The sequence below is a fragment of the Tachypleus tridentatus genome, chromosome 12 (assembly GCF_004210375.1).
Source record: "Tachypleus tridentatus isolate NWPU-2018 chromosome 12, ASM421037v1, whole genome shotgun sequence".
NCBI classification, from domain to species: domain Eukaryota; kingdom Metazoa; phylum Arthropoda; class Merostomata; order Xiphosura; family Limulidae; genus Tachypleus; species Tachypleus tridentatus.
Genome location: NC_134836.1, coordinates 86,448,117 through 86,472,274, shown reverse-complemented (window position 1 = coordinate 86,472,274; position 24,158 = coordinate 86,448,117). Strand labels below are relative to the sequence as shown.

Here is a 24,158-nt window from a genome sequence, read left to right as displayed (position 1 = left end):
AACTTCTTTACGAAAACAAAGTCTGTCCTTCATTTCTTACAAGCATTGTCGTTCAAGCCTGACGTAACAAATGACAGACATTTGCTTCTAACACACACTGTATTTGCTTTATTTATAGAATATCTTATTTTTAGGTTCTTCACAACACCTTAAAATAATCCTTGACATTTTATTTAAATTTAGAAGTTTCCAAATGTCAGCTTCTATTTATTTATCCTGTCGTTAGTCCAAGTATATATTTCTGTTTGTTCAGTTTAGCAAAGTTTTCATGTGATTCTGAAATATCTCAAAACATGTCTCTTTATTTCGGTTAAGTAAGCAAACGTTCCCAATCTGTCAATTTCGACGGGTACGTGATGGAGTCCTGATGTCGAGGATATAACGCATAGTGACAAATGACACGAGCAGTGAGGCTGATGTTAGAAATTCTACAAGCGTGAGATTCTATCTAGAGATAACAGACAAGGTGTCGCGTCCCTTTTCTGAGGGTCCTCTCATTTTTCGCTCCCTGTAGGGGCCTGTCTAAAAAACAGAAGAGAAAGCATTATCTGGAAAGGTTTAGGATAAGAGAATTAACTGATAGACCTCTCTAGCTGTTAGAAAACGGACAGCAGCTGTCGAAAAAAGTAAAATGTGATATAATAATCGGTGGCACATTACAAGTGCAATGTGGATTCTGAGCACGAATGTTCGAAAATAAATTAGTTTATAATATTATATAAAAACAGATATAACAGGCAAAATGATTTTATAACTATTTACATGTATGTTTTATGTGTCAAAAATAAAACAAAAGTAATAAGAATTTGTGATTTTATGTGATTAACAGAACGTATTTCATTTTAATACTGTTCTACGTAGCGTAAGATTAACGGAAAGACTGGAGTCTCCACAACAGTTACACGCAATATCATCGACACACGCCCTTTACAGGTTATATCAAACAGATAGTTATAGTTTTGTCAACGACTAGAATTAGTGTAGTTGCCCACAGAGATTCGCACACTTGACTGAAGGACTGATGTTTGTTTTTTTAACGTTGTTACTCTTTTACTTTGCAAGATGGGCAAAATATATTGGGATCATAAAGATTTTCCCGCCAGGATTTCCACTAGTAATTCACGAAACAAAACAGCAACAAACAAACATTTTTTATTTCAATTATTGTTATTCTGAGACAGTCACAATGAACTCCCGATACACTACCCACCACCACCAATCAACATGAATTTCATATTCAGATACAACCATCTCTAATCCTTAATATCCATTTTTTGAATATCTACGACATGGTTTTATTGTGATGAAACTATCTTTTTATGAAGATAAGTCACAAATAAAAATATATTTTTTTCTCTTTAAAGTTGTAATTAAATTCTTGAAATATATTAAATAGGTCATGTTATCGCTCGAGAGCGTGAATTTTAGCCGTGTCTGGTCTTTGTAACAATCGAAACAACGATTTTTCATCCATATTAGTGCCTACGACAGAACCAACAATAAAAAAAAGTATGTTTCGGACAAGTCGCCAGCAAAATAAGTTATAACCAGAGAAGTCAGGCATGAAATATATGATTGGCACACGAAATACGATCACAGGTCAAACAAATGATATAAACCGTGTGGCTATAACGAGTTAGAGGAGAATGTCCCAATGACAGTTATTTATTATTATTTTCGAGATCTAAGTGCCTAGCGAGTTGATAATGGGTTTAGGGGTAAGTATTTATGGTCGTGTTGCACATCCCATAGTTAATTAAGCTCTGATATATCTAAGCACGATATATCAAGTTTTGTTAGATTAGGCTCAGCATGGCTAGGTGGTTAAAAAACTCGGTTCGTAATCCGAGGGTCACGGGTTCAAATCCCCGTAACACTACACATGGTCGCCCTTTCAGCCGTTAGGGTGTTATAATATGACTGTCAATCCCGCTATTCGTTGGTAAAAGAGTAGCCCAAGAGTTGGCGGTGGGTGGTGATGACTATCTGCCTTCCCTCTAATCTTTTACTGCTAAATTAGGGACGGTTAGCGCATATTGTCCTCGTGTAGCTTTGCGCGAAATTCAAAAACAAATAAACAAAAACTATTAGATTATAAGGTAGGAGTAAACAGAAAAAAAGTGTAAAGTACATTTATACCTTCCTTATTCAAGAAACGAACCATGAAAGTTTGATCGAGAAGTGTTTTTTTTTTTTTAATAAAACTATCCCTCTTCTCTCCTCTATCATAGCCAAGAGCAACTAACTGCACATTATTGTATAATAACAAGTAATCAAATATTGGAACGTGTTTTTACAAATAACGACTTCAGTTCCATGTGTAGATTGGTTGGGTGTGGTGAAGCTGTTAGCGTGCAGGACAGTGAATCCGGAATCATTGCTGCAAAATCACACTCCACAAATTGGGGACGTGGGTGCGTTATAAGAGTGACAGTTAAATGCCACTATTATATTAGCGAATTCAATAGTTGCCGTTAGGTGCTGTTTACTAGCTACCCTTTTTCTATCCTTTCGGTTCAAAATTAAGGGCGGATAGTGCACATATCTTTGTGAGAGCTCCAAGACAAAGAGTCCATCTCTGAATACCAATATATTCTAACTTTCTTCCTTCCAGTTAACTTTATTTTCAGATATTCGATTCCAAAACATCATTATGACAGCCGTGTAGAATTCAAATTATTTGTTTTAATTGATAATACTTTCCATACTTACAAATGTACACTATAAATAATGACACTCTTTAGATTTTCAACTGAAACTGTATTAACAGTACGTTCTAATTAATTATCTGACTCTACCGCTGTATTAATTATATCATTAAGACCTCCACTAGTAACATATATATATATATACATTTTTCAGAATTTTCTCAACGGAATATTCTTTCATATTTTTGAATTTATTATTCCAAACGTTCACTATCAATAATTTTTCAACAGAGATTTATAATTAGGATGTGCTTTGAGGTTCACGGCGCAAATTCATCAGTTTAAATGATTTTCAGCTCTTCCCGTGTAACTAACTCTTCATTAAAATCATTTTTCATTCAGGCATCTTAAATTGTGGGTTTAAAATATCACCCGTAGTGTTTAAGGGTAGCTTAACGTGAACAGCAGTATTAACTGATGATGTCAGCCATCTTATTCTACACAAGTTTTAAGGCTATATCATAGCGATTAACAAGATACATTTTCTATTAAAAGTTTTTGTATTTTCTTTTAACAAAGTTTCTACAGTGAGGTTATCTGGTTCAGTTTTTGTTGATTTTCTTCCCTTTCAAATGAAAACGTTGTTTTTCTTTTATAAGCTCCAAGTGCCTACAGAACGTGTTAAAGAAATTATTGTTTGCTTATAGCTAAGGTTACCAGAGACGGCTCACGGATTTCCAGTTAATCTCTCTAACCATCAAACCATTTTTTAAAAAGCACATCGTACTTTACTTCACACTGTTCAAAAATTGTATTTATTTGAATTCTATTGATCAAAGGTATTTGCTTGAAATTTACTGTTCAAAGGTTGTATTTATTTGAATTCTATACGGTTCTCATGTGGAGTTTCTGTGCTAGGAGCCACACATGTATTCACCAAACCATTGCTTGGAATAAGGAAAGAAAATGCATGTCAGCTATTTCGGTTTGAAATTATTTGACCTCGCAACAAAAGCCTGGGGACAAATATAACTTGGGGTGGACAATAAACAAAAGATTGACAGGTATTTCGGTTTGAATATCTCTGTCCCCATTGCTTGGAAACAGAGAACATAAACATAAAAACTGACAGGTATTTCGGTTTGAATATCTCTGTCTCCTTTGCTTGGAAACAGAGATAACCGGGGGTGCTCAGAAAATAGCTTTCTCTTCACCCCGCACTTGAATTGGGAATGTGATGGTGCAACTTGAAAGAAAACAACACGAAAAAGAACCGAAGACCGGCACCCAGTAGCGGTAGAAAATTACGAAAGCCAGCACTTTTATAGGTTCAATACTGATGTGTACTGTCTGATTGGTTTGATGACAGACATTCACAGTTATACAACCAATCAGACGCTATCGACACGTCATTGTACTCTGGTTCAGTTCAGTTACTTGTGTGCTGTAGAGGAATACATGTAGTACATCCATATTTCCATGTTATAGTCATTTTACTCACTTTATATAATAGTGTTTTTCTAAACTTTATTCGCATTTACATATTCTTTTGCTACTGAAAAGCGACATTAGGCATTCTTGATTTTTTATTATATCTCCAATAAGGACCTATTGTAGCACCAATATTAAACATTTCAGCACTGCATTCTAAAAACGGCTGCTGTGAGTATTAAAACTTTAACTAAAATAAAGTACAGAACGACAGGTGATGATGAAGCTTGAATTAATATAAAGTACAGAACACCATTCCGACCTTAGGTTATCATCACTTGAAGACAATCTAAGAAGGTCGAAACGTTGTTATGTACTTTAGTTCAGTTAAAGTTTTAATAATCAGCAGTTTTAGAATTCATTTTTACTTCAAGTGGGTTTCTCGCCAACATGAATTTCGGCCCTGTATTAATTAAAACGCTCAACCATTATTGTTTTACGTTACACTTTGTACGTCATGGCATCGTACGTAGCGTATAGAGAAATCAAATAGTGTAGTTGTTAAAAAACAAACACCACTATACCTACGGTTATTGGACAACTGCTGAATGTATCACACTTAGAAATACTGACTTGATTGACATATCATACACTTATCACCAAAGATAGTTTTAACGTGTATACAACACACGAAATAAAAGTTTATCTACTAAATTGCTTTGTTTGTTACTAAACACAAAGACAAAGAGTTGACTATCCATGCTCTGCCCACAGCAGATGTCGAAACCCGAATTTTAACATTATACTCCCTCAGTCTAACCGCTTACTTACCGGGGAGAGGGCTAATAAAACGCATTTGTTACTGTTGTAGTAATTTGTTATATCTAAAACAAAACACTATGGTCGATAATGTGTTTCATGATGCAATGATTATGGATTTTGCGGATTTTACAAGTATAAACAAACTTTGCACTAATGCATAAAAAGAATTATAAATCTTGGAAACGAAAGTTAAATTTTAATATAACATTATAATTGTGACTGGTGACTAAATGTGTCAGTGATATGACAGTACCTTCAGTTTGGCAACAGATATCATTAGGTAGATGGAAAAAAAAATAATTATGTTAAATCAACAAACATCTGCACAGTCACTGTGGACCATAATAAATACAGACATATCATAATAGCAAAATAATAATAAATAAAGCATAGACATATTTTAACTTTAGAATATTACTAATAATAGATAACAAAAATCCTCGAGTTAGTTAATATTTTGAAGAAAAAACAGGAAGAATAACAGTTGTGTTATGTGTTAACCGGTGTTATCAAATAATTAAAAAAATGAAAAGAAAAACAAATCAGAAAAAAGAAAACTACGCAATAGTTGTTTTGTGTGTGTATTTCTTATAGCAAAGCCATATCGGGCTATCTTCTGTGTCCACCGAGGGGAATCGTACCCAAAAGTTGTAAGTTTGAAGACTTATCACTGTACCAGCAGGGAGACAAAATTTAGAGAAGAAAAACAAATGGTTAGCCGGTGTAATTATTTTTGCTAAATAATCTAACAAAAAATGAAATTTAATAAATGTAACTTAGATCAAGAAGCCGAGATACCGTTAGAAACAACTTTCACTGGCAAACGTTTTTTATACATGTAACAATTATTTTCATTTTATTCCTATCCAACTTTGTTTCCACATTTTATTTTTATTTGCACTTAAAAGATAAATCTGAAAATCTACACTTAACCTTTCTGTGTATATTTGTTACGTAGTTTCGTGCATGGTCATTTATGTGTAACCTGTAACGTAAGTAGGATATAAAGCATTGATGTTACGCTGAGGTCATTTTGGATGTAAACATTTTATGCTGAAAACCTCAGCAAAGCCAATACAAACAGATATAAAGAATACTACTAAGTTGACACGTAAACATGTCAGTGCTGGCTGCCGTGGATACCATGACGTCACTAATGATCATTCAAAATACTTTCACACTTCCCGCTATTCCCGATCCATTCCCATAAAAGACCTTCCGAAACCGCTCTGGTGATCAGGTTTCTTTCCAAATCGAGTGAACTCATGTACAACGTATTTTTTCTAATACTGTTAGTCTCATTATATATGAGGTTTCTGAAAATATGTTTACAAATCTATTTACATCGTACATTGCCACATTACAAAAGAAAAAAAAAATCCATAAATATTTGTATTGGGTAAATTAATAGGAAACTTTACTATAAGCAATTTGATTAATTAATTTACACCTACATAAGATGAAAAATAAAACTTACTAAAAGCTTTGAGCATAAACGGTTGAGGTTAGTGAGGTAATCTTGTCTTCTTTCTTCGTCAGTTGATATATCCACAAGCGACATCTATAAACAGAAACATAAGTTGTTGAAAGTCAGAAATAATAATTTAAAATAATCGTAATGTGCGAGTCTGTTTTATGCATGTGTTTTCTTATAGCAAAGCCACATAGGGCTATCTGTTGAGTGAAAGCGGGGGAATTGAGCCGCTGATTTCAGCTGTACCAGCGGGGAAAATATAAGTTACAGGTAAAATAAATATTTACTCATAAATGGGAAAAAAAAAGATTTTTTCAAAAGAGCCAGAAGATAAAACAAATGGAAAGGTTTTTTTTTACTTCTACATTGTACTTTCTTTATTCCTCAAGCTGGACAGAGTATTTTAGAATTATACTATACAGATTTACCATAAAATTGTTAACTGTGTCTTAGTATGAATTTTTTGCATATTTGCGCTCAACTCAGGCAATATTGTAGTATTTCAGAGTTGCAAAGTTTCTGTATTATTAATTAGACCGGGTGTTCTGACATCAAGTTTTGTAGATTTATCACAGATTTCTAAAAAAATTCTATTTCTCTGAAACCCTGGCCCCTCATGGCCAGGTGGTTAAGGTACTCGACTTGTAATGTGAGGGTCGAGGATTCGAAAATCCGTCATACCAAACATGCTCGTCCTTTCAGCTGTGGGAGCGTTATAATGTTCGGTCAATCTCACTATTCATTGGTAAAAGAGTAGACCAAGAGTGGGCGGTGGATGATAATGACTAGCTGCCTTCCCTTTAATCTCATACTGCTAAATTAGAGACGGCTAGTGCAGATAACCCGCGTGTAGCTTTGCGTGAAATACAAAAACAAACAAATAAACTATGAAACCCATTTTGCAAGAAGCCTTATTTACGTTTTCTAAAAGTAGTTATCTAATAACAGTGGTTATTTATCTTATCTGAAAACACATAAAGACATATACACTTACTTAAATCTTATATTATGTATGAAATGTATTCATTTGATTCTCATGCAAAGCATGCTCTTTTACAAAATGTGTATGGTATTTTTAGGTAATATTACATGTTCTAGTGCATATCACGAAAGACACCCGTAGCTTCTTGAAAGTTAATAAATGGTAGATTGTGTTCCTTTTTTAGTTTACAAAAACTAAGTATCTGTGACAATATTGTGTTTCAGATTTTGTGGTCTACATTTCAGGGATTATACATTTTGGCAATATAGTTAATGAAAAACGACCTTTACGTTCAAGATAATAATAAAAATGGTTATTTCAAAAGGTTCACCACTGGGTCTCCATCAGGGTTAAAGAGTAAAAAACCTCGAACTACAACCTTTGATGAAGTCAGAACCGTAAACTGTTGGTTGAAATAAAAAGTTCTATTACTTTTATCTGGAGAGTAAACGTCGTTTGTTTCTTTTTACGAACATTATTGCCAAAATATCTATGGTAATGTAAATGCTTTAGTGCAAATCTCTTTTTGCCGGTTTATATGTTAGTCACATTATTTATCATAAAGGGTTCAAAACCAATATCACTAAGAAATGGTCGAAAGCCTCATAAGGGCTCAAACCCTTCATGTGAATACTTATTTTCTTCGTCTCTGTCTGAGCTAAGATTTTCGTACTACTTTACCCAACGTTGTGTAATCAGTTATCTAGACATATACTTATATTATATATTGTTTTCAGAGGAAAACGTCGGATGAACAAGACGTTAAGATGACAGTTTACTTACAGGATTGAAAAACATCAATAAACGTACACATTTTTCACATTTTTTTAATTGTTTCAGTTTATGGACTTATTAGACATCACGATTCGTTTCAAATTTGTTGTTTATTTGTGCCACAAACACCCTTACTGACCTTTATTATTGTTGTACTTTGCTTGAATCTTATGTTAGCTCTATTCCGATACTTACCAGTATAGTGGATATCTATGCTTATTATTAGTGCAAAGGTAATAATACATTTTAGGTGCATTTGTTGTTTCACTGTTGCAGTTGAGTGTCAGTTAATGGAATCATAGAGTAGACACAGTTTCTAATCAGCACGCACAATGGTGCTATGAAAGATAGACACAGTTTCTAATAAGCACGCACAGTGGTGCTATGAAAGATAGAACAGTTTCTAATCAGCACGCACAGTGGTGCTATGAAAGATAGACACAGTTTCTAATCAGCATGCACAGTGGTGCTATGAAAGATAGACACAGTTTCTAATCAGCACGCACAGTGGTGCTATAAAAGATGGTTTTCCGCGTCTAAAAACTTTTCTCTTCTACTATTCTTGGAATCGCTGAAAACCAGGTTTCGATAAGCGTCGTGAACATAGCACAAATAGCCAGCCTATTGTGTACCTTGGTGCTTAATAACAAAACAAACTAAATAGAAACAAATACTGTCCAATCAATCGAAAGCATATGGGTGTTGGTAATGTGGCCCCAAATGTTTGTTTGTTTTTAGTTTAGAACAACAACAGAAAATAAACGATATACAGATTAAATAAGCTAATAATTATTCATTTCATCTAAAATAAATAATAGTAAACTTATTTAAATATAAACTTTCAAGCGTGGAATTATAACCACTATAAAAGTAATGTTTTGAATTAATTCGAATAAACATACTTTTTAATTAATCTTAGCAATTTTAAATACTTTTTTTCAAAATTATACAAATACACTGTTTATTTGTTATCCAATAAAAATATATGCAGGTAAATTAAAATAAATTATCACAATATGCTTTTCTAGCACATAGATATGATAATTTTATACATTTGCACGAGTAATTTAACATTATTTTTACTTTTTAATTTGAAACGTTCGTCTAAGACAGTCAATTTCATTACGTTTGTTTAGCCTTAGAAATCTTTCGTAGCTGTTTCTTTCTTTCTAAAATGACGTACATTAGGGCTCATATCGTATAATCGTAATATCAATAAATTTGTACTAAAATATTTTTTCAAAATATGATGTTTGAGGGTTTGAATTCCAGTCACGCCAAACATGCTCGCCCTTAAAGCTGTAGGGCGTTATAAAGTGACGATCAATCCCTCTATTCGTTGGTAAAAGTGTAGCTCAAGGGTTGGCGGTGGGTGATGATGACTAATTAATTTCCTCCCCTCTAGTCTTACACTGCTAAGTTAGGGATATCCTTCGTGAAATTCAAAACAAACAAATCAACGAATTGTTTGTTTCATTTTGCTTTCAAAGAAAATGGTGCAGAAATTTTATTGTTAGTTCTGAATTTCGCGCAAAGCTACATAGGATTAGTAAGCAGGAAAGTTGAATGTTGTTCTGCATCAGATAAGAGGAAAGTTACAACGCATTCCAAAGAAAGATGTAAATAAAGCGAAAAAGTGTTCGCGAATGTAAAAAAAAAAAAGTGTGTGTTTTTTTTGTATACTTTCCAGGTCCGGACAAAACTTCGCAATCAAAACTCAGGGAGAATCATTATCAAGATAAAAAGTACGAAAAACAAAACAAAAACAACAGCAGTATCGTTATTCTGTTTTTCGTGCAAGGAATACGGGAATTGCTAAAAAACAGAGTTAAGGAGAAAGAAGAACCTTTGTCGGCTTTTCTTCCCGTTCTATCGGGCTGGTTGTGAACAAATGGGCGTTGTTTCTAAGTTTTCCTGTGTTGTGTACACAGAAGCAAATGATATCTCCACTATTCTGATTAGGCTCACATAGTCTAAGCTATACGTTTGTTGTTTAGAGGAATGTTTCGTTTGAGACGTGTTTAAACTGCTCTAAATGCTGCTATCGTTGCCAATATCTGCGGTTTTAACGTCATGAACCGTACATTATTAAAGATAATATCAAAATATTTTTAACAAAATACAAATATATATTAAAATTTCAAATTTAATGAATAACAAAATTCAAAAGTGATAGATTGGGTAGTAAGGAGACTGAGGCAATGTTTCGTAGCCTAATTTGTTGAGTTTTTGGAACAACGTTTGGCCAAGCATAGTCGTGAAGCACGATTGGTCATATTCGATTGACTAATGCTGACATTTTTTCACACAACTTTCTGAGCATTTCTTCCAATTCTTGACAGTAAACCTCTGTAGTGATATTCTGGTCCTGGTTTAGCAAGCTGTAATGGATAATACCCGTCGCAGACCACCATGCAGCGAATATAATATTCTGTTGGTGTAACTTTGGCTTTGGGAAGTGTTTTGGAACCTTATCACGGTTGAGGTATTGCGCAGATCGCTTGCTGTTGTCGTAAACGGCCAACTTTTCGTCGCTAGTGAGAATTTGATCAAGAAATGGTCATTTCTGCTGCTCAAAATCAGCATAGAGCACAGTTCAAATCGGCGATTTTTCTAATTTTCACTGAATTAGTGTGGAACCCATTTATTGAGCATGTTCATCTTTCCAATTTGCTCGAGATGGTCCAAAGTCGTGGAACCGCCAACACTCAATGTTGTTGCCATTTATCGAAAAGTTTGTCGCAGGTTTCTTTCCACTAACGCTCTCAGTTGGTAGATTTCTACAACAGAAGGATGTCCTTTGCCCTTATTATCTTCAAGACTCACATCTTCATTACAAAACTTTTGGAACTAACACTGTACCATACGTTCAGCGGTGATTCCCTTGCCCCATGCTTAGTTCATATTGCGAGCTGTTTGCGATGCATTACGCCCAAGTTTGATTTCATGCAAAAAATGATGCGCAACATTTTTTCCCCATCATTAATTGTAAGGGTCAGAAATATTGGACATAAAGTTTTAGAAAAGAATAAAAGCCCTAATGATCAGAAGAAAACTTTAGTATTTCAGTGGTGTATATGAAGTCATAAAAAGACAAGTTTATTACTCTTATAAATGACTAAAATTTTAGTATAAAAATCCGTCATTATTTTTCTAACCACATAATATAACCTGGTTTTATTCATAAAAACTTATTTAGTTCGTAAAGTTAATTAAAATGGCTTTATTTGTTTCGAAAATTATTAACGATGGTCCAAATTACTTTGTAACTTATGCCGTATCATGCAAGGGTTAAGGTCCCGTAATATGGGTGGTAAGCACGCTAATTTGTGTGATAATCAAACTTTGTAAACAATATTGTAAGTTGTACAGAAATCATTAAGAGACATGGATTTAAAGACCATATATCCTATCAGCGTATGTTTCTAACATTTTACATATGTTTCATGCTTATGTTATTGTAAGTATTCGTATCGCAAAGATCGAGTTCCAAATTCTAATGTCACAACTTGTACAACTTATTACTGAGTCACAGAATGCTATATTTTAAACACGGGTGCAAATAATTAAATCAAATCAATTAACGATATAATGCTAGTAAACACACCTACTCTTAGAAGTTTAGAGAGTGAAAAATATTCGGTTAATATAAAACAGTAATATTCTGATGACATATAATGTTGGTATTGCAGAAACTTTGGTTTTGTTTGTTTTGAATTTCGCGCAAAGCTACTCGAGGGCTATCTGCGCTAGCCGTCTCTAATTTAGCAGTGTAAGACTAGAGGGAAGGCAGCTAGTCACCACCACCCACCACTAACTTTTGGAGTACTCTTTTACCAATGAATAGTGGGATTGACCATCTTATAACGCACCCACGGCCGAAAGGGGGAGCATGTTTGGCGTGACGGAGATTCGAACCCGCGACCCTCGGATTACGAGTCGAGTGCCCTAACTATCTGGCCATGCCGGGCCATTGCAGAAGTGTGGTAGGTTTTGCTCGTGCGCACTTGTCTAATAATTGGAAATAGTTTTACAGATGTTTCTAAATCAAGTGTAACATGGAATATCTGCTCACTTTCATTTATAAATCGATCTTGTAGAACTTAATAAAATGATTAATCTGTTTTGTTAGCTTGTTTGGAAATATTCTTGAAAATATTTTACTTGTAATTTCGAATGTCACGAAATGAGATTTTCAAAGTTTGGGAAAGATACCATGCTTTCAAGAGCATTAGAAAATGCCAATTTAACGGTAGGCCACATCTAGTCAGTAAGAACAACCTAACAATGACAAACAAGTGCCCTTTATTTTAGTCAGTAAGAACAACCTAACAATGACAAACAAGTGCTCTTTACGTTAGTCAGTAACGAAAACCTATCAATGACAGACGAGTACAATTTATATTTGTCAATCAATACACACCCTACGGTGAAATTTTAATATTGATGATCTAGCTTGATCAATCCGCTTTGGTTATACAGTAAGACTCAACAGATAATACCACAAACCAACTATAGTTCAAATTATTCCACATACGGTGACAAACAGATTACATCTTGCAACTTAAGAGGATTTATCTCTCTGCTCTTTCCCGAGACCAATTGCCATATGAAATACAAGCCCAAGAGTACAGTAAGAAGATGATCATCCCGAACATCAATCTCATGAAAGACATCAGTCAAGGATCAGCGTTAGGGACGGATTTCACGTACCAGATGTATTGCACCAGTACGGAAACGAATTTGTTGAGGATGTGGGAAAGCATATGTGTACACTTATATACAGTGCGCAGCACGATTGGACAAAAACGTTAATACAACACTAGCGTTTGATATCGTTAAGACTTGGTGTTATTTAAGAACACTCCTAGACTGTAGCAACATGTCAGAAGATCATTAGTAGAGTAGCACTTCGTTATTCAGAGCTTGAGCTGTTATGATTTTGCCTTAGAAATACAACAAACTTTACTTTTGATGATAGCTTTTGAGAAAGGCTTTTGTGTACGAATAACATTTTCTCAGAATCTGTTGATTTCTAAATTATATTATCAAGTATTTAAATCAAAATCCTTGCGACAAGTGAAAGATTTCGTAGTGTAATATAGTTTCTTCCAATCTCAATACTAAACATGTGGTACATAGAGTACTGAATAAAAATACAACTTAATTTGTAATAAACAAGGATAACTAGATTTTAAAATAAAAAACATACAAACTGTACTTCCGTTTAAAAGACTGACTAAAATATCTTTTATAGCAGATGTATTCGTCTATTTTAATAACTTTGAAAGAGCATATACACTGTTGTAATTATTGTAAAATTATACAACAGAAAAGTCTCGAAATTGAGTAAGACACGTAAATAAATTTTATTTATAAATCTTGAGGCTCGGTATGGCCAGGTGGTTAAGGCATTCCTCTCGTAATCTGAGGGTCGCGGGTTCGAATCCCCATCACACCGAACATGCTCGCCCCTTTCAGCCGTTAGGGTGTTATAATGTGACTGTCAACCCCGCTATTCGTTGGTAAAAGAGTAGCCCAAGAGTTGGCGGTGAGCGGTGATGACTATCTGCCTTCCCTCTAGTCTTTTACTGCTAAATTAGGGACGGTTAGCGAATATTGTTCTCGTGTAGCTTTGCGCGAAATTCAAACCAAAACAAACAAACAGTTTATAGCTTTCTTTACTTTCTCACAAAAAATGGCACTTCACAATCTCAGTTGAACTGAATATTCTTAAAACACGTCATATTAACGTAAACGACTAAGATAAAGATCAATGATTCTAGTCAGGTGAACGAAATGACTAAGTTGAGGATCAGTACTTCTAGTCAGGTAGGCGAGACGACTAAGCTGAGGATCAGTAATTCTAGTCAGGTGAACGAGAGAATGGCTTCCTTCAACATCCACATCTAATGACGTAAATTTAGATTTAATCTGACACCAATGTTTAAGAGTGCGTATGATAAGCGTTACAAGGTCAAGGTGTTATCAAGAAATATCATGTGGAGTGACTCAGCTACTATATCATGGCAACAACTAGTACTGGTCTCGTTTATGACCGAATAAATTGTTTAGGCAAATACAAAATCAACTCTGAATCTATTTTGTCTTAATTATACAGCACTAAATTAGTCTGATTGTGACGAGAATACTCAATGAAATATACTTATTTGTATGTTTGGTAAGTAAACTTTTGAACTTAGCGAATGGATTACCTTCAGTATAAGTAGAAATATATTCTCGGCAGTTCGTCGTATGAAGACATTTTTTATGATTCTTGTATAAAAATTTTCATGAAAGTGGTTTTATTTTAATAGAAGCCATATAAGAACTTTGCCGCTGATTATTTATCCACTGACCACAACATATTTCTATGAAGGATTCCGTCAAAATAGGCCCGGCATGGCCTAGCGCGTAAGGCGTGAGACTCGTAATCCGAGGGTCGCGGGTTCGCGCCCGCGTCGCGCTAAACATGCTCGCCCTCCCAGCCGTGGGGGTGTATAATGTGACGGTCAATCCCACTATTCGTTGGTAAAAGAGTAGCCCAAGAGTTGGCGGTGGGTGGTGATGACTAGCTGCCTTCCCTCTAGTCTTACACTGCTAAATTAGGGACGGCTAGCACAGATAGCCCTCGAGTAGCTTTGTGCGAAATTTCCAAACAAACAAACAAACAAAACCGTCAAAATAAAGTACAAAGATATATTTCCTGACGTCTTCGGCGCTTGACGTCACAGGCGCCACCCTTGTCCAGAACCTGGTAAAATACTTTAATGCAACCTGTGTCCGAATTTTGGGAGGTTTATTGTTACATCTCATGATATTGCATATAATGCTATGTACTATAATTTATTTTTTCTGTATATTTTACGTGTTAAATATGCATAACGTGCACGTTATGCCACAAAGGCATTACCAACACAATGTTTTATTACGATCGTGTCGTTTCAAGACGTAAATGTCACCATACATTTGTTGTTGTAAGTATGAAATACATGCCCCTATTTGTCTTTTCAAATACCCTTGATTATTCACAAAAGCCTCAATGTACCGATCAAGCTTCAATATTATCTATAACTTCTTCTATAACTCTCTAGGGGTGAATGGTATTTGAAAACAAACTCCGTTTGAACATGAGCCCATAGATCTTAGCAACTGTACCATGTTTGGCCCCTTTAGATTTTAAGTATAAACACAGTTTTAAACATGGAATTTTCGGGATTCCGACATGGGCTGGAAGTCCCGTTCAACGACCCTGATAACCAACTTTTAGAATTTCCATCACACATGGATGACCGAAACTTCGGTTGTGTTTTAGATTCCCTTGATAATGGTTTCCAAAATAAGTGTAGGGTGTTACACCATATAGATAAGGATATTCCCTGATCCACCCCGAGTCTGCCTGCCAAGTTTTATTCTTGATAAATACAAAACTGTGTAAGAATTCGCGGACACAAATTCTCAAACAATGTAAATTAATAACATAGGATATTTCCTATGCGCATGTAATATTTTGAAATAAAATAATTAAGTAAAATACTATTTATACATTACTAAGATAGGATGAAACGTTGTTCAAACAGAATGCATTTGTCTTAGATTGTTCCAGTTTAATTACCCCATGATATACACTTGTTTAGTATGTGGTTCATTACGCCTTGCTTACATTACTTTCTGTTGTCACATTGTGTAATTGCTTTCGATACGTAAAGGTTAAGTTTAATTATTTATGGAACAAAATATCCATTTTATGTTCTATAAGTTGTTAACTGTCTTTATTAAAGAATATTTATGTCTTTGACATTCTTGAATCTCCTGTTTTTAATATGGTATTCTATAAAGATATGAAATATACTACTTTTTTGCGTGATTGATATGACGGTTATGAGGCTATTGGTATTCTAGTAGTAAGATCCTAGAATAATAGGTCTATTATATCAGTGAGAGGGATAAGTGGAATTCAGATTCAAGTTTTATCGCAACAGCAGTGAAGTAGGTTTACAGTTCCAATGAATGAGAATGAAATTAATTATTTTGTTCTTCATCAAGGTGTGAAGTTAACACTTAAATATAAAAATAACCTATGTAGGTTAACACCTTCAATGAACGAGGATCAAATTTAATTAGTTCTTTCTTCAGCAGGATGTGAAGTCAACACTTAATTATAAAAAAGGAGCTAGGTCGGTTATTTTGTTGTATCAATGGGGTTTTGGTTTGTTTGGAATTTCGCGCAAAGCTACTCGAGGGCTATCTGCGCTAGCCGCTCCTAATTCAGCAGTGTAAGCTAGTCATCACCACCAAACGCCAACACTTGGGCTACTATTTTACCAAAGAATAGCGGGATTGACTGTAACATTATAACGCTCGCACGGATGAAAGGACGAGCATGTTTTGTTCGATGAGAATTCGAACTCGTGATCCTTGCATTACGAGTTGAGCGCCTCAACCACCTGGCCATGCAGGGCCATCAATAGGGTACATAACGGATTTACTACTATATATTTATTGTAACGTCTATGTTTGTTCAGTTTAATATATATTTAGAAATGCATGTGACTCATGCTGTTAAATGTGTATTGCAAAAGTCTCGCCTATTCTATAAACTTGTAGAAGATTCTCGAGTGTAATAATCAACAATATATGTTTTACGAAAGCACTTGCGTATCTCTGAATATTGTTACCAACTGATCTTTCGAGGACCTCACCCTAAAAGTTTATAAACCAACGCGCCAAGAGGTAGTTTAATATTGTTGGTTTACTACAGTTAGTATACAGTGAACCTCGAAGGCAGTAATTTGATAAACGCTTATCAATCGGAAAACTACGTATATTTAGTAAGGAACGTTTACAGATTTCGAACATTACATACCGTTTAAATTCAAAGTATTAACTGCGGACGTCAGTATTTTCATGAAGACATCATATGAATTCAGAGAAAAACTCGTGTGAAGAAGCTAGCTAGCTTACTATCAACTGAGTGTATCTGTGTATTATCATACACTTAATTCGCTCATCGTAAACCGTTATTAAAATATTCAGTTTCAGAAGAGATAGAAGACTGTTTGTTTTTGCTTTTGAATTTCACACAAAGTTACACGAGGGATATCTGCGCTAGCCGTCCCTAATTTAGCAGTGTAAGACTAGAGGGAAGGCAACTAGTTATCACCTCCTACCGCCAACTCTTGAGCTACTCGTTTATCAACGAATAGTGGGATTGAACGTAACATTATAACGCCCCCACGGCTGAAAGGGCAAGCATGTTTGGTGCGACGGGGGATAGAAGACCCACTACTGTTTGTAAGTTTGTAAAAATGTATATAAATCAGTTTTTATAATAAATATTTGTAGTAATCGTTATTATAAAATGTAATGTTGTTTGCTTATTGAAATATATGTGTGTTAAGAAAGAAAACTGTGAGTATTAATCTTGTAGATAAATATCATTAATTTGATACATATCGACGTTTAATGAACTTCTAAATCCAAATCGTAATACGCAACATAATAAATCTAAAACTCGTCCAAGATAATACGTAACATGTAAGAATTGACAATTTAGTGATGTTTTGTGCAATGCAACATTTTAGTTTTTCATTAGTGTGAAATTAAGAGTTAAATGAAGAAAACTTAATGACAATTGGTGGTGAAGCTAACAGTTTTACTAAATAAGAGGCAAGTCCAGTGGAGTAGGAGGTTCAAAGTTAAAAAGCACATTAAGACAATAATCATATTATCAGTTGAATATAACTGTGTTGTGGAGAGATAAGAGATGAGAGGATAAGATCATATTAATGAGTTGATTACATATGCTTAGTATGAGATCAACACTTTAAGGGGTTAAGTTATACTAAACTATAAATTATATTAAAACGATTTTGGAGGCTTACTACATCATTACAGTCCTTATTGCTACGTTCTACCATGCATTGCATGGCTACTGTGAATTTTGACAATAGCACTGCAGCATAATTCCGATTGCAAAAAAACTGTATAATAAGGTTGTCACGTCTAAAACAAACTAATCCTCCGTACATGCTTTCCAGAGGTCACCTAGTGTACGAGGATGACAGTTCTCAATGGGCTTTCCAATAGTCCGATCGCACAGAGCTCTGCATCAAGCATTTAAATGATATGCCTTCTTATGGAACAGCATGATATCAGTTCCATTCTCCAATTGTTTGAAGTATGTGATGGTGGAACAAATATTTCGTAAAAGTAACTTGTATATACCTGATTTGTGTTGCTTTGTCAAATAGAAATTTTTCTCAGTTATGTTCAGTAGTGTTGCTTGGGGTACGTGGACGGTTTTTGCAATTTATTTTTATGTACACAGGATTCTTACCTGGTCGAAGATGCCTCGCTTCTTTTTACTAGGGCTGAAATACTACGTTTAGCAGGTCTCTTGCTTGATGATCATGGATTCCAAGTTAATCCATATTCTTTTGTGTTTTCCAATGCTATTAATTACAAAGGATATCCCCACCTTGGAAAAAAAGTCAATATCCGCGATCTGGATATATCATTATGATCTCAGTTTACATTGGAAATGGTTGTTACAGACCAAAATCAATCAATATTCAGTGATATCACATTACCGACGAACGCCAAGGAACTTCTAAAGGTAGTTATTATACACTTCGTTCCACCCCATGTATATAACGATTGTATTTACTATGTGATTTGCTAATTTAATAATATGAGTAAGATATTTCTGCGAAGTATGAGGCTACCAGTTTATATAACAGAATGAGATTATAGTAACAAACTGGATACAACTGAGTAGTTTAATAACAGGATGATGAGTTGATTACATCAATACACTATATAAGGTTAACAAGTTAAAAGATCGATGATAATGGCTATATGTTTATTTAATATGAATTTCGTGAAGAGCTAGTCGAGGGATATTTCCGCTGGTCACCCCTAATTTTGAAATGACAGACTAGAGAGAAGGTAGTTTGTCAGAACTATCCACCACCAACTCTTCGGCTACTCTTTGACAGCAGAGAGTGGAATATACCGTTACATATTTAACTGCCACCCCATTCCCACGGCTGAAAGGGCGAACATGTTCGGGGAAGGAATTCGAGCTCGCGACCCTCAAATTACGAGTCAACTGCTTCAACGATCAAATCATGCAAGGCTGTTAACAATGAACTGCATATAGCAGTGTAATGTGAGGTTAACAATAAGATGACAATAATGGGTTGGGTATAACAGTGTAGTGTGAGGTTAACAATATAAAACAGCAACATAAGTATATTGGGTTGGAAACATCAGTTTGTGACTACATAAGGTCAATAGTTTTTTTTTTTTTAACGTATGTGCTATACTATTTGAGACTATTGTAGAGGCCACCCAGTGGCACAGCGGAATGTCTACGGACTCACGCAGCTAGAAACAGGTTTTCGATACCCGTGGTGGGCAGAGCACAGATAGCCCATTGTGTTTGTGCTTAATTCCAAACAAACAAACACAGTTGTTGCAGAAGTGAGATAACAGTGAATGATTTGTTAAGAGTTAATACCAGTTGAATAGTTTGTTACAGTGTTTTAATGCTTTAAGAGTTGAAATGATTAAACTCATAACATACAAGGTCAGCGAGTTTTTTTTATGTTAATGGTGTCACGTGTTTGTAATTTTTTTAGTTAAAAAGTCGTGAATCTCCACAATAGAATGATAAAATTCTGAAAGGAACGTAAAATGATCTTACATTGTGATGTTTAGTTTTTCACATATAAGCTTAACAAGATAAATAGTATAAAGGTTAGTAAGATTACCTCAATAACTTCAGCTAATTACTTCAATTAAACTAAATTAGTTTAAAGTAACTTATACATTAAAGAAGTCAATCGCTCATAATAAACTGGCTAGTAATATTTATGGTTATAAGTCCATACTCCAGGAAATAAGTTGGATAGAAATACTACAGTTAATTGAAATTTGCTAAAAATGCGTAATTTATGAACTTCTTTTATCAGAAGACTAAACATTCGTTGCTTATGGAACGTTCTTTATTTGGAAGTAACTAGCTCTGAATAAATTATGGAAGCCATCAAAACGAAATTAGAGACGCCCTCTAACGCCATGCCTTGTATAGGAACACAGAGCGTTAACGAGAGGAGACATGTGCAGTCGGGTTATTATCAGGGTTTCTTTAGCCGTACACAGCTGAACTGCTAACAAATCAACCGAGACACTTCGTGACAGATGAATTACAACGTGCAACTGTCTCTGTGCGAGACCCCTACGAGAAAACAAGGAGTGTATGTATGAGATAGAGGGCGGTAAAAAAAAAATCGACTGTTCTTCGCACAAGATATCACCCCTACATGACAATATTTACAACTTCTATTTTGATTCGATGACCACCTTCATGAAGACTTAACATGTTGTTATTTGAACATGGTTGATGATAAAACGTGTATCAAACAAACATGACTTATTAAAAATTATAAACTCTAGAATTAAAGATGGGGCCCTCATTTTATTTTCTTTATAAACCTTTTATATAATAAACTACTTCTTGCGTCCATGATTGTATTTCTTATCTTATCTTTTATTCCTAATAAAATGAACCACAAAAATGATACAATTAACATTAATCATTTCTGCCGACGTTCTCTATCTATCTTTTACAAATAATGAATAATTTCACATATTTGTTTGCTGTCAGTTCTTTACAATAGAAAAACATAAAATTACTCAACCGATGGTGCACCGTGTAGAGACAAGTCGGTAATGACAACCTTAGCTTGTAACTATTCTTTTTGCCCCATGTTTTCACAATTTTAATTAACAGCGTAATACGCTATTAATTTTAAAACAAAATGCAATTCATTTGGAGAACAAGACATAAATCAAAAGAACAGCGTTTCTCGTTAGCACGTTAAGACATTTGTAGATCAAACTTAGAATTTTCTCGAAAGTGAATAACGTTAAGAGATATAAATTGTTAGTGGATAGTTAGTAAAAATAAAGTTATTATTGAGGAAACTAAAAAAAATTATAATGCAAGCATGTTTAGTTAGTACAACAGAAATGACATATAAAAGACCCCCCAAAAAAAAATCTCGAGTGTGTCGTCACCTTCGTTACCATTATAATAATAGCGTATTTCTAGTTTTACTGACAACTGTTAGTGATTTAAACATACTAATAGAAACAGTCCTAATAAAAATACCAAGAACACGAGACAACAACCAACTAGCTAACTGTTTCAAAAGGCACTAAAAATAAAAAAAAAGAGAGAGAGAAAAATATAAACAAAAGTATTTCTGTTATCTTTGACCTTTAAACTCACCAAAAGATTATTAGGGTGTACAGAACATGAAAAGGATAATATTTTATCATGCCGTACTATATCTATGTAAATGATTAAGTCCATCAACTTACAGGTAGTTAATACAGAAAGAAATTTATTAGCACAGTTTCCTTGCTAGACTACTTACATCGATGCATTGATAATTTAACTCCTCGTATATCATGTGATGACGTAATTGACAGTTCATCTTAATGAAGCTTTGATCGATTAAAACTTTCTATGATTATTTCTGACTGGTTTATGTAGGGCTTTGATGGACAGTAATTGTAAGGCAAAGGTAGCGAAAGTATTCGTAACACTTCCTGATCATCTTCCGGTAAATAAAATGTGGAACATCATGAAGAATATGCAGGATTAAGAATAGTGATACATATTTAACGTATCTCGGACGGATACTTTCCTGTTAAGATGATAAATATTTCCTTGTTATTTTTTAGAAAAATTAAGGTAAGGGGATGAATATTTTCCTGTTACTTCGTTAGAATATAGAAATAGGAGATGAATATTCATTATTTGTTCTTTACAGAATTAAGGTGAAAGGATAAATATTTTCCTGTTACCTTGTTAGAGTATAGAAATAGGAGATGAATATTCATTATTTGTTCTTTACAGAATTAAGGTGAAAGGATAAATATTTTCCTGTTACCTTGTTAGAGTATAGAAATAGGAAATGAATATTCATTATTTGTTCTTTACAAAATTAAAGTGAAAGGATAAATATTTTCCTGTTACTTTGTTAGAGTATAGAAATAGGAGATGAATATTCATTATTTGTTCTTTACAGAATTAAGGTGAAAGGATAAATATTTTCCTGTTACTTGTTAGAGTATAGAAATAGGAAATGAATATTCATTATTTGTTCTTTACAGTTAGAGCATAGAAACAGGAGATGAATATTCATTATTTGTTCTTTACAGAATTAAAGTGAGGGGATAAATATTTTCTATTATTTTATTAGAAAATTAAGGAAGAAAAACAAATATTTTCTTGTTATTTCGTTAGGAAATAGAAATAGGTAATGAATATTTATCGTTTGTTCTTTACAAAATCAACGGGGAAGAATAAATACTTCCCCATTTCTTTCTTATAAAACGAAGAAAAAATAACTAACCTTTTTAGCCACTTCTTTACAGAATTAAGCAAAGAAGGTGAACATATATATGCTCGATAATTTCCTGCAGAATAACCACAAACAGTTAAGTATATATTTTTATTAGATAATATACTGAAAAATGAAGATAAAAGTGAAAAAAGTTCGACATATTCAATGAGGAATCGAGCTAAGGTGGACATATTTCTAACATTTTGCTAATCTATAAGTACTCCCTGTAAATTGGAGGTAAAGGTAGCAATAACATAAGGTTTAATAGATACGTAAGCTCAAAAGTTGGTAAGTTTTCAGTGTGTTCATGTATTATGCCAGAATTTTTATTTCCCTGTAAGCTGTGTCTTGGAATATTTCTTTTAAAATGAGTAGTTCTCTTTACGGAAAGAATCATACTGTTCACGCGCACACATGTACATACACATCACGAGGCACGTTGTTACTCCAATTCATATCCCCTTTTTTATTTAATGCCACTCCCATCCTCTTTCTTAAACAAACTTAAAAAAAAAGGGGGCTAAAACGTTTGTTACTTTCGCCATATTATCAGACCATTGGAGAGTAGGCTGTTAAAACTCAAGCAGGGCTGTGTCAAAATTAACGTTCTTAACGCCAATGGAGTAAACGGTTCTGCTCAATTTCATTGGGTCAGAAGTCACCAGAACCATAAACTATCTTACTTTCAGGGCATTAAATTCCTCCTCGCCCAACTCACAGTCTTGGCGTCTGGTTCGCAAAACAACAAGAGTGAGGGAGAAAAATGCAAGAAGGAAATACTGATGGGTTGGTAAAGGAGGATATACAATACCAACATGACTAGTTTACACTGTACAACGTTCCCAGCTGGTACAGCTGTAAGTCTACGGATTAACAACGCTAAAATCAGGGTTTGATTCTCCTCGGTGGACTCAGCAGATAGCCCGATGTGGCTTTGCTATAAGAAAAAACACACGAACACACGCTGTGCTAGTAAATATGAAAAATGTAAGTAATAACTGCAGGTGTATCGAATACAACTGTAAATATCATTCTCCCGAAGAAAACTTAAAACAGGACAAACAGTAAAACCTAGATACGGAAAATTACATGTATTTGCTTATGAAAACAGAGTGGACTTAGTTACGGTCAAAGTAATTATGTTATTAGCGCAAAAAGCAAATATAATTATGCTAATAGCAAAAAAAAAAAAATCCCCATGTAAGCGAAAAACGATGATTTCGACAGTCATTATTCAAAGAATGCAATACAAACTAACATAAATGAATTTCATTTTACAATGAATAGTACCTACCTCATACAACAAAATTTATAAAAGAATCTTATACAACTTATTACCCAAATAATCGAGATACGTTATTTGTTTTTTTACATATTTTGTAATACAGGTAATTTCAGGGTAAAATCCAAATTTATTTTCAATATTTCGCACTGAACATATTCAAATTTTCACAAGAAATTACCTCTTTTAAACAAGTGGATTATTGTTAGAAGTAGAAAGGAAAATAACTAGTTTGAATAAAAACGAACATTTTTAATAGTACTTAACTTTTTTATTTAGAGTTTGTTCTTAAATTTCGAGTGAAGCTACACGAGAGCTATTT

The 24,158-nt window shown here is 34.2% G+C and overlaps 1 protein-coding gene across 3 annotated transcripts in view; it reads right to left on the bottom strand.

Moving 5' to 3' along the window:
- LOC143233890 (reversion-inducing cysteine-rich protein with Kazal motifs-like) overlaps positions 1–24,158 on the bottom strand; it is a 97,979-nt gene that overhangs the window by 57,985 nt on the left and 15,836 nt on the right. For all 3 annotated transcript variants that reach the window (XM_076470745.1, XM_076470746.1, XM_076470747.1), the window contains exon 3: positions 6,379–6,462. In XM_076470745.1, the coding sequence (XP_076326860.1) occupies positions 6,379–6,462 (84 nt within the window). The remainder of the gene's footprint in view (positions 1–6,378; positions 6,463–24,158) is intronic.